Source organism: Myotis brandtii, unplaced genomic scaffold, assembly GCF_000412655.1.
Source record: "Myotis brandtii unplaced genomic scaffold, ASM41265v1 scaffold657, whole genome shotgun sequence".
In the NCBI taxonomy this organism is placed as follows: Eukaryota; Metazoa; Chordata; class Mammalia; order Chiroptera; family Vespertilionidae; genus Myotis; species Myotis brandtii.
In genome coordinates, this window is record NW_005370552.1 from 3,660,976 (window position 1) to 3,673,165 (window position 12,190).

At 40.8% G+C, this 12,190-nt stretch overlaps 1 protein-coding gene across 1 annotated transcript in view; it reads left to right on the top strand.

Annotated features, from left to right (window-relative positions):
- Positions 1-11,189, top strand: part of LOC102262229 (amine oxidase [flavin-containing] A) — a 56,727-nt gene extending 45,538 nt beyond the window's left edge. Inside the window, exons 10-15 of the mRNA XM_005880880.2 lie at positions 902-955; positions 4,092-4,149; positions 5,501-5,598; positions 7,479-7,590; positions 7,797-7,853; positions 8,782-11,189. Of these exons, the coding sequence (XP_005880942.1) occupies positions 902-955; positions 4,092-4,149; positions 5,501-5,598; positions 7,479-7,590; positions 7,797-7,853; positions 8,782-8,928 (526 nt within the window). The 3' untranslated portion in view covers positions 8,929-11,189. The remainder of the gene's footprint in view (positions 1-901; positions 956-4,091; positions 4,150-5,500; positions 5,599-7,478; positions 7,591-7,796; positions 7,854-8,781) is intronic.
- The last annotated feature ends 1,001 nt before the right edge of the window (positions 11,190-12,190 follow it).

The window sequence follows — 12,190 nt, forward strand, 5'->3', positions numbered from 1 at the left end:
ATTCAATTCTTTTAAATATACATGCTATTAGTAATATCAGTATAATAAATAGAATCTGTTTGGTTAAAGGGAAGCAAACAGATTGTAACTGAATTTTACCAAGTTACTAAATTTGGAGAATGTGCTAGGTGAGTTTCCCAGGAAGCCAACTCAGAGAAGGAGATTTGGGTGCAGGAGGTGTGTTGGGAAGTGCCCTGGGGCTTTCTACCTGTGCGGAAGGGAAGGAATCTGCATCAGGCAGAGGGAGAGACTGGTTTCTAATGTTGATCCGGTGGAGGCCTAAGCCATCCCACAGTGCGCTATGGAGCTGGAAGACCCTTCAGCGGTGTCCTGCACTGAGGCAAGGGGATGGGCCTTGGTACCCACTGCACTCCCAAGCTAGTCATTCTGGGGAGAGGCAGGGGATCTTGAGGCAGGCAGTTTTCTGCTGCAGAGTGGAATCAGCTGTGAGCTGCAGGCAGTGGGTGCTTGGTCCTGAAGAGGAATCTGGGTGACCCACCCTGACATCCAGTACAAAAATTTATTTACATTTATTTTTCCAGCTTTTATAAAGTATTTAACAGAAGGCAATAGTCATTACCAGGATAATAATTTAATGCAACATTAATTTTTCTGTCATTTGATTTCCTACTGTATACCAAAAACTGCAAGACTTTCAGGGTAAATATTGAATAGGACGCCACCTGTCATTTAGAAGCCCACAGCTTAGCAGGAGGGGTTTTGGATACAGAGGCAGACTGAAGACAGCATGGCATCTGTTCTAGTAGAGATAAATATGAGGAGGATGTGGGAGATTTCGTTAATTCTGAGTATATGGAGGCAAGAACACTGCAAAAACAAGAGGCAACTCTTAAGATAAACCATTGTCACCTAATTGTTCAAATGTAACCTCTCTTTCCAGCTTCATTCTTGCTCGAAAAGCTATCCACCTCGCTAAACTCCAAAAAGACCAAAGGTAAGATTTTACTTCTCAAATATATGCAACAGGTTAGCTTTATATTGTGCTTTGTGTGCTAACAATATCATAGCATTATGAAAAACAATAATTCACTAATATTCTCAAAATCCTAATAAATCAACCTCTTGTATTTTGCTACAGTGCCTCAACACAGTCTTTACCCATAAGAATATATTAATTTAGTTTGCATATTTGTTTTGACTTTACACTGGTTGAGAAGTCAGGGTTTTCCTGTAAGACAGATGGAGAAAACTCATAAAGGTGTTAGCTGTGGAGAAAGTTTTAGGGGCTCAGGCCCAATCACCTTGCAAGACCATTATCCCTTTATTAAGGTTTTCTGACATGCACTTTTTCTGAAAAGCAAAATCCATACATATGTGTTTCAACCTGTTTCAACTCACTCAATAGAGAAAGAGTTATGGGTCCAGTGATGGGGAATGATTTGGCGTAGGCCCATCTAGCTTATCACAAAGCCAGGAATGGCATCTAATGCATACTTTCTTTCATTATGCCATACTAAGCTTGACATTTTCTTTTGGATTTCCTGCTTCCCCTCTTTGTTAATAGTAAAATAAACATCAGTCTGAGTATAGACATTTGGCTATGATTCCAAATGGTATCTGAACTTCTCAAAAGTTTTTATACGACAAAACCTTTATAAGTCTGAATATGGCATTGACTAGAGCAACAGTTCAAGAACCCACTGTATCAAAATCTTCCATAGAATGTTTGATGTTGTGTGTATGCCCGCACACATACAACTCACACACACGAATATTACACAGCAATAAAAAAGAATGAAATCTTGCCATTTGTGACAACATGGATGGACCTACAGGCTATTATGCTAAGTGGAATAAGTCACACAGAGAAAGACAAATACCATGTGCTTTCCCTTATATGTGAAATCTAAAACAAACAAAAACAAACAAACTCATAGGAACAGAAGACAAAGGGATGGTTGCCAAAGGGAAGGGTTGCAGTGGGATGGGTAAAAAGGGGAAGGGGAATATAGTCTCTAATATTGTGGTAAGTTTACATGATGACAGATAATTACTAGAATTAGTGAGGCGATCACATTGTAAGGTATAAAAATGTCAAATCACTACATTGTACGCCTGAAACTAATATAACCAATATAAGATTATAGAATAACTATACTTAAATTTTTAAAAATGTTTGGAAAATATATTTTTCTGAGGATGATAGATTATGATTTGGTAGGTTAGAGGTGGGGCCTGAATATTTTTTTAAAAATATATTTCATTGATTTTTCACAGAGAGGAAGGGAGAGGGACAAAGAGTTAGAAACATCGATGAGAGAGAGAAACATCGATCAGCTGCCTCCCGCACACCCCGCACTGGGGATGTGCCCGCAACCAAGGCACATGCCCTTGACCGCAATCGAACCTGGGACCCTCCAGTCCGCAGGCTGACGCTCCATCCACTGAGCCAAACCGGCTGCGCCGACTGAGTATTTTTTTAACAAGCTTTTCAAGTGATTGCTATGAGCAGGCAGATTTAGAAACCAGTGGGTAAATTCAACTACAAAGTGATTTACACAGTGAACTCTCTTGGCCATCATTAAAATATGTTCTCTCATTTTTAGAGCCCAACTAAACAGTCAGTGCATTGCTCCAACATCCTTGTAGTACATACTTTTCTAAAAATTTTTCATTTTAATGGGAGCAAGGAATGGGGAAGATAATTTCCTGATATATTTGTCTGAATTCATTCTTGACTCAACTAATAATATGAAATACAGTAAATAATGACTCATATTTCTATTATAACTGATTTATCACTCAAGAATGAAAAATTAGCGGCAATGTAGGTTGATTAGATTTTAGGTTTCACTCTGTTTTAATATTTTTTAATATTTTTTATTGATTTCAGAGAGGAAGGAAGAGGGAGAGAGAGATAGAAACATCAATGATGAGAGAGAATCATTGATCAGCTGCCTCCTGCACACCTCCCAACTGAGGATCGAGCCCCCAATCCGAGCATGTTTCCCTTGACCAGAATCAAACCCGAGATCTTTCTGTCTGCAGGCTGATGCTCTATCCACTGAGCCAAACCAGCTAGGGCTGTTTTAATAAAGATTTTATTATATGTCCCCAAAATAAGTTAAACCTCATTAAGTTTTTCAGAATGATGATCAATACTTTTGCTTTCTAATCGACTCAGAATGTTGGCATTATTCCTTGTAACCTCATATGAAGTACGTAAGTATCAGCCATCTATATCTACATCATAGAGGGTACCATTCTAGGCTGAGGATGGATTTTGTTTTAATACATTTTTATTGAGCACTTACTACAGGTGGGATACTCAGGAGAGTTGAACCTCAGCCCTGTCATTAATTAGCTGAGTGATGTGGAACAACTCTCTTCAGTGCACTGAGCCCCAACCTTCTCATCTCTAAAATGAGGGGTTTGGATTAGACCAGTGGTTCTCAATCTTCTGGCCCTTTAAATACAGTTCCTCATGTTGTGACCCAACCATAAAATTATTTTCGTTGCTACTTCATAACTGTCATGTTGCTACTGTTATGAATCGTAATGTAAATATCTGATATGCAGGATGGTTTTAGGCGACTCCTGTGAAAGGGGTCTAGCAGGACCAAGGGGGTCGCGACCCACAGGTTGAGAACTGCTGGATTAGACAGAGAGAGACAGAGCATAGTAGGTTTTTTAAAAAATATTTTTACTGATTTCAGAGAGGATGGGAGAAGGAGAGAGAGATAGAAACATCAATGAGAGAGAATCACTGATCAGCTGCCTCCTGCACGCCTCCTACTGGGGTTCAAGCCCACAACTCAGGCATATGCCCTGACTGTGATCTCTTGATTCATGGGTGGAAGCTCAACCACTGAACCATACCAGGCAAGAGGATAGTAGTTTTGAGAGTACTTCCAGTTCTGCCTTTCCTTTGTGATTAGTACAAACAGCTCCTTAAAGGGAAAACAAACTTTTCCTGCTTGTACTGGAACTTAAATAGCCATCTAATGTTGTATAACATCACCTCAGGACTAGCATTCGTCTCTCCCTTAAAATCTTCCATGGTAAAATGCTGGCAAGAGCCCTGGAACTAACAGTGTTTACTTGCTTAACATTTTGGTTCTTTTTTACAGAAAGAAAATAATCTGTGAGTTGTACTCCAAAGTGCTGGGAAGTGAGGAAGCTTTACACGTAAGAACACCCAGCTTTAATACCTAGCAGGTTGTTCTCAATTTGCTCCAAATGAATAAGCAAAGCAGATTCATGTTTTCTGACAGTCTTATGAAGAGAGTATAAAGGGATATGCTTACTGGAGGAGTAACTTCAGCAATGACAGAAGGTCATTAAAAGCTGCTGTCAGGTGCAAGCAGTTTCTGATGTAGTCATGCCTTGGAGCAGTGGTCAGCAAACTGCGGCTCGCGAGCCACATGCGGCTTTTTGGCCCCTTGAGTGTGGCTCTTCCACAAAATACCAACTTCTGTGCATGGGCCACGAAGTTTCAATCTCACTGTACGTGCGCGCCCGCACGTGGTATTTTGTGGAAGAGCCACACTCAAGGGGCCAAAGAGCCGCATGTGGCTCGCGAGCCGCAGTTTGTCGACCACTGCCTTGGAGTATTTAAATGTTCACTGAATAATTGGCAACCAATTGTAGTCAGAGCCTGGAGCTGCAGGTATTATCTCCAGGGTAGATAAGATCAGTTCCCAGAACTGAGGGCCTGTATATTATTATATACTGCAGTATATACTTGACAGTGTAACTGAATGTAGACTCTGCCCAGGTCAAAGTCATGCTAATTTGTTTTCCCATTTGTAGACTCAATTCACAGTTCATTTAGGAATTTCAGTGCTTTCAATCCACCACTGAAAGCAAGTATGAGCATGAAATTCTTTCTGAAGATCCTAGCAGATAGCTTACGGCTCTTTTAGGAGATTATCTCTGAACTGTTCAAGTAATAAATTTGCAGAAGGTGTTAGGAAAATCATAGGAGGTTCTCTTATGTCCCTTGAGAAACATCTTCATCTTTAATTCTCCCCTTTTTATCAGAATTCCTATCATTCACTTTTCTAGCTTAGAGAAGTAGTTCTGAAAAAGTATTTCTGAGACACTGTTTATCTTCTACCTCCTCCATCACCTTTTTTTTCCCCCCAGCAGTAATGCGCTGGTGGATGGGGAAGCATCCATCTATTTTATTTAGAGAATCTAGAGATTTAAGCAGACTTTTCCAGGGCCTGATTATTGATGGGATTTCCTGTAGACTTAGGTCTAGACTTCAGAATCTGCCTGGAGATGTCCTGTGCCCAGATATTGGAATGCTTCATGTCTTCCCTAGTCAAGAGGTTGAGAAAGTCAAAAGTATACATGGTACCTCACAAAAGATCTTTACTTGGTTCTGTCATGTTTCCCTTAATGTGCTAGAAAAACAGGTCCACCTTTTTTAAAATGTAAACTTTTTGTTAAAAATACACAAGAGCCTTCATTGTTGACTGATAGAATTTCAGCTTTCTCTTTCCTTTGGAATTTTCTTCCCATTGAACTTCAGCCAGTGCATTATGAAGAAAAGAATTGGTGTGAAGAACAATACTCTGGAGGCTGCTACACCGCCTACTTTCCTCCTGGCATTATGACTCGATATGGAAGGTACTACCCAGACACTATATCGATTAATACAAGACATACACTAAACTTACAATATAAGCAAAGTTCAACAGGAATTTTAGAAATAGTAGTCAGCATTCCTATTTCTAATGTCTTAAGTAGTCAGTTTGTATATTTCTAGATGTCCATAGAAAAACAAGTATGTTGGTACAATAGAACAATAGCTGTCAGCACATAGAACAATAGCAGAATACTGGTGAGGATTTCACATGGCAGCAGTACATGCGAGAATTCTGCAAGTTGCAGTGTCTTCCAAGAGGCCTTCTTGAGCTCAATTAGACATTTAGTCACACACGACCCCTCCAGGTTCCTGGGCACCAGTCTACATAGAAGGACATGGGCTAAACATGTCTTGCCACAGACATATTCATCTTCAGGGGGAGGCATCCCCATTGTATACAGCTAAGGTGTGAAGAGGTGATAGCCACCCAAGGTGGAGGAGTCCATCTTGGCTTAGAAGCCCCATAGGAGCCATTGTCTCAACCTCATAGACATGGTATTCAGGGTCCCTGCAGGGGGCACCACACTCAATGAAGCTCAAAATGATAGCCTCCTGCGAGGTATTTACAATCCATGACAGTCTTCCCAGCCCAGGTGCAATTTATCATTGTAGGGCAGTATTGCCTGATAACATAGATGGCATTATACCTTCATCAGGTTTTTAAAGGAACAGAGCTAGAAAGTTAACTGAAGGTCACATTTGTCACGAGGAAGAAGAATTTATTAACCCTTTCCTTACATGAGATTATTATTTGTGTTTTTTTTATTATTAATTGAATCAAATACTCATTGGTAGTGATAGCAGGATTGAGTAACTGGAGTGGTTCTGAAGTCTATAAGATGGGACTAGGATCAGCAATAGATGAAGCAAAAGATTCCTAAGCTGGAAAAAGGTATGGCAGTAGGTTGAGGTGAAGGCCTTTGGGATAGAAATGGGCAGCTTGGGAGATTTTATCAAAGTGGCTGCAGACATGGTAGGAGTCAAAGCCAACAAGGTCAGAGAGGACAGTTGTCATTCAACCCTGCCCTTCCATGGTTCTCTTTGGCAAGACCTCTGTAAGAGAAGGCCCACTACCCTGCCCTCAGCCAGTCTACAGATAAATTCATAGACACTAACTGTACAGCGTGTCTATGAGTGTCTTTTTTTTAAGGAGACATACATATAATCCCTCAGGTCTTTTTTTTTAAGTGTTTTCATTGATTTCAGAGAGGAAGGGAGAGGGAGAGAGAGAGAATCAGTGATCAGCTGCCTCCTGCATGCCCCACTGGGGATGGAGCCTGCAACCTGGGCATGTGCCCTGACTGGGAATCGAACCATGACCTCCTGGTTCATAGGTCGATGCTCAACCACTTAGCCACGCCGGCCGGGCTCCCCTCAGGTCTTTTCTTTGCCAGAAATCATTTAACCTTCCTGTCTTCCTACTCGCCACTATAGTTATTCCTGACAACCTGGCAGTGCCTGCGTGGTTGGGGTGTGCCATCAGATGTGATCCCATGCAGAATCCACCCCTTTGGAAACATCTTTAGCAGAATGGACTACAGACATAAAACATACAGCAAATAAATCTGACTGGATTTAATGCATGTTCTTAGATTCCAATTCTGAATGGCTAGGAAAAGGTCAACATCACCTCTAGTGATTGATGATCTGACAGCCTGATTCTCTCTGGCTTGAAAGTTTAGACCCTTGGGTGCAGGCCCAGGAAATAAGGAAGAGCCTTTCACCTTTGGCTGAGTCACATGGGACTTTTTGAAACAATTTGAGTTACCCTGTCTTCTCTGGGATAAATGAGGGCAGCAATTGACTCATTCGTCCTCAGTGCCTTCTCAGGTAACTGTGTGACTTCTCTGTTCCCTTGAAGGATAATTCGAGAACCAGTAGACAGAATTCATTTTGCTGGAACGGAGACAGCCACACATTGGAGCGGGTACATGGAAGGAGCTGTTGAAGCTGGAGAGCGAGCAGCTAGATCGGTAAGGGAGGAAGCCAAGCCAGCCTCCCTCCTGAGTCCAGCAGTGTTTTTGGTATCTGGCCTTTCTGGATCTTGACACTGATAAATCTGTATGTCTACTTCTCTGCCCCTTACTCCACTCAGGGGGCTCATCGGAGGCCAGGAGGGCCTTGAATCCGTCAACACTACAAAACCTCATTTCACAATACCATTGCCACTTTCTTTCAGATCTTGAATGCTCTGGGAAAAGAGACAAATCAAGACATCGAAGAGCCTGAGTCAGAGGTAAGTTTGTCAGCTTCATCACCATAGACTAGTGCAGGGGTGGGCAACCTTTTTGTGAGTGCGTGCCAAAACCAGCAAAATCTCTGACTCAAAATTCTTCTGCGTGCCAACCCTAATTTTTTGAGGACATGTTACGCCTACTTGATATCTCTTAAGGTGTACGTATGTGAAGAACCTTGAAGAAATAATAAAATTCATTCGAGCGACAAAAACACAATATATGATGATGAAAAATACATTTATTTTTTAATGTATACATGTACAGATAGTCCGACAGAAAACTTTATGACTCCGTTTGATATTATCAGTGGGACTTTTGCTGCTGCATCACTGATGACAGAGATTTTACATCAGGTTTATATTTCGTGACCTTCAGAGATATGCACGAGCTACTACTTTCATCCGTCAGGCTACTCCTATTACGAGATTTAACAAAATTCATCACTGAGAACAAAGATTCACAAGTGTATGTGGATGAAACCAAAACACTGGTCGGATCTAGGAAGGCAGGGAGAGTTAAGGCAGAGGCATAGAAATTGCTCTTCCCCTCTCTCGTCAATCCATGTCTATGGTCTTTAAGATAACTTGTTATGTAAAATTATTTATTTATCTAAGATGCACCTACACTGAATTTATCTGAAAAATAAAAAAGTTGATATTAAGGAAAAAATTGTAAATGGAAGATTATAAGAGAGGGTTTCGCGTGCCAGCAAAAGTTACTGGCGTGCCATGTTTGGCACGCGTGCCAGGGGTTGCCCATCCCTGGACTAGTGACTACATGAAAAACGCATATCTTTCATCTTCTAGCCTCTGGTGTAATTGTAGGTGCCACTCTCCAAAGCATATCTGCACTAATTTTACAGATATGTTTTGCCCCTCTTTGTTAGTGCAGAAGTCTTCTGCTAATGATCTGTGTTCTTTCATCTAGGATGTCCCAGCTATTGAAATCACACACACCTTCTGGGAAAGAAACCTCCCCTCTGTGCCAGGCCTGCTCAAGCTCATTGGATTTTCCACATCAGTATCTGCCCTGTGTTTTGTGGTGTACAAGTGCAGGCTGCTAGAACGATCCTGAAGTACACTCTCTGCTTACCCTTTTCCAGTACCGTCAGAAGGGAAATGTTGACAAATTAATGGCTGTGTCTCATTAGACTATTGTTAAGTGCACTGGATGGAACACCTTAGTTTAGTCTGTGTTAAAGTAAAAACAACTTACAGAATCCCACCTAATAACCAGTGGAGAGCATGCTCCATCTTATTTGTGTAGATTAATTCATGTTGATTGGTGTATTAACTCTTGTGATCAGTTTCTTAGTTTCAAGTTAAAGTGCTCATCAGAAACAACTGCTATGACCTGTTTTTCTCCCCTTTAACATAAAATGCCTGGTAATTGCAGAAAGGAAACATTTAACTTTCTGTAGAGGTTGAATGGGTGAATGCCCAGCTTGTGACTGATCTTTTCAGTCCTTAGGACATGTGCGGCATAGGTCCAGAGCCCAGCGGCTCCCAGTCTCCTGGGGTGAGCAGCTCCCACTTAGTGTGAAGGAATAGGACATGAACGCAGTGGAGGGAGACCAGTGGTTGCGGGGATACATTTTGTGGGTTGTTGCCTCAGGAATCTTCTGACCACTTCTAATTCCTGCAGAGTTTCTAGACATCTAGCCTCAGTCTTAGCTTGCCTGTATATTTTCCCAGTTTTCTTCTTAAAGAGGAGAGTGTTTACCAAGGCATGATGATTAAATTGACTTTCTGTGACTTTTGTGCAGCTCTCCAGGTGAGCAGAGCGAACTAGTGACAGGGTTGTCCCCTTGAGGCCTCCCTGACTAGCTCTGCATGAAGCATCTTTTCTTCCTGGAAGATGGCTAGACATCACTTCGCTCATCCTTGATGATAACATTCTCTACCAATTTCAAGAAAGCAGTATTTTTCTTTTTTTTTTTTTTTCTTTCAGGTAGACCCTGGCCCGTAGTGGCATATTTTTTTTTCTTTTTTCCTATGACCATAATAGAATTATAGATCTGTTAACTTAAATATCTCTTTAACATAGTTAGCTTAGAGTAAATGTTAGCATGATAATTTTTCTCAAATAACTGAAATAGACATTAAAATTTTTGTTGTTGTTATTTGTTAGACTATAAGATACAGAAAGGAAATCAGGGCTCTATTATAAATTCTCTTGCCTTAGGTATTACATTTTATAAAAGGCATGAAATGGAGTGATTTCACATATGAAGACTAAGTTCTCTAAGGAGTAGTGTGGCCCAGACTAGTGCCTACCTCTTGTCTTTCCCATTTAAAACCTGTCAGAACTGTAAAGCTTCTTCCAAAGGTTTCAGCCACAAGACACCTCTTTTCTTAGTATAAACATCTGGGGAAAATATCAACACACATGTGATCAAATAAAGCAGTTGAGAAGATTCAGTGAACTCAGGTACGCAAGTGATGGATATACAGTAACACCCCATCCTGCATCATCAGTGAATGATAGCTGACACTTACTCTTTTATGTGCCAAAAATTTTAAATAAAAATATCGAAGAACATACTTCCACACATTAAACAAGTTAGATTCAAGATATTTTTTATCAGGTCAGTTATATGCCTCAGTTATCTTATGCTTTTATTATAGTGTGATACCACTGTGTTTGCCCCTCCACAAAGTATCACGTTTGTTTTATAGCTGTTGAGTCGACTGTTTCTTCTCCCATATTCAGCATTTTATTCTATATTCTCGTTATCTCCTAACACTCCTTAACCTAATCTATTTTTTATTAAATGGGAATTAAAGCCTGCCAAAGGAAACCAACCCAAGTTTATTACATAATTAACCTTATCATAAGTCCAAAATTAAGTAATGGCCCCGGTGTGAGGACTTAAGGTATTTGTTTTGCCTATCCTACGGGCAAAGAGCAGGGTGTTTATGCTGCTCTTTGCCTTTCATTTGAAAAGTGTTTTAGCTAATTTAGGAGACTAGAGAAACTAGTCAGTTCAGGCAGCTGATAGTGGGTTGCCCTGTTAAGGCGTCTGTTTCACAGTTCTGAAGACTTGAGTTGGCCTTACTCCATTGTAAGATCAATAATTAGACTTTAAAAGTTATCCTTTTTGTCATAACCGTTAAATAAGTATTTATACCACACTGAAGAAAACGATTGCAAGATCATGAACTACATTTTGTTTGATTGTGAACTTGATGTCTAATGTTCTGTCTGAAATGTGCCCCATTGCTACCTGTGGGGCTATGCATATGTGTGTGTTGGGTTTTTTTTTTTGCAATTGAAATATGCTTTTGCCTGTATGGTACTGTTTCATTTCTTAATAAAGTGCACTGCCACCCTGACTCAGACCTGGCTTCTCTATTTAGTGGATAGTCCCAAGATTAAATGGCTTCTTATGGCAGGAGGTTACAATGAGGCATTGTCCATGGATAATGGGTTTAAAAAAGCCACTTTGTATTGATTACAACATCTCATAGTTTGGTTTTCTCTCATGTTTTATCTAGGTTTTCTGGGGGCTGATTAAATTTTAGAATATTGTCTGCCTGGGCTATAATCAGTGTAGAGCAGTGGTTCTCAACCTGTGGGTCGCGACCCCTTTGGGGGTCGAACGACCCTTTCACAGGGGTCGCCTAAGACCATCAGAAAACACATATATAATCACATATTGTTTTGTGATGAATCACTATGCTTTAATTATGTTCAATTTGTAACAATGAAAATACATCCTGCATATCAGATATTTACATTACGATTCGTAACAGTAGCAAAATTACAGTTATGAAGTAGCAACGAAAATAATTTTATGGTTGGGGGTCACCACAACATGAGGAATTATATTAAAGGGTCGCGGCATTAGGAAGGTTGAGAACCACTGGTGTAGAGTCTGATAGAAGCTTTCTCACCTAATTAACTCATAACAATATAGTTCTCTGTCTAAATTTCCCCATCTGGAAAAGGGTGAGTTGTACTTGACTTCTAATGATTCTTTTAATGGCAGCATCATGTGATTTATGTATTTGTTGCTTACCAGTATCTATAGTCGACTATGCAAGTCACTCTGCCTTTCTGTATCTTGGTTCACTCCTTTGTCTTAGGTTAGGTTTCCTGGAAATAGACTCTGGGATACAGAGTCAGGGCAGAACGTTTATTGAGGACAACTCCCAAGTACAGGGACGAGGAAGGCAGAATTGGACAGGAGTTGACCTTCAAAACAGTTGCAACTGAGGCCTCAGCAGATCCTAAGGAGGAACTGGGAAGGCCCTTCAGAATGATCCCCCACTGAGGCAAGGGGGTCTGGCCTCCACACCCCTTCCTTAGCCATCCTCTGGGGGGGGGGGGGGCG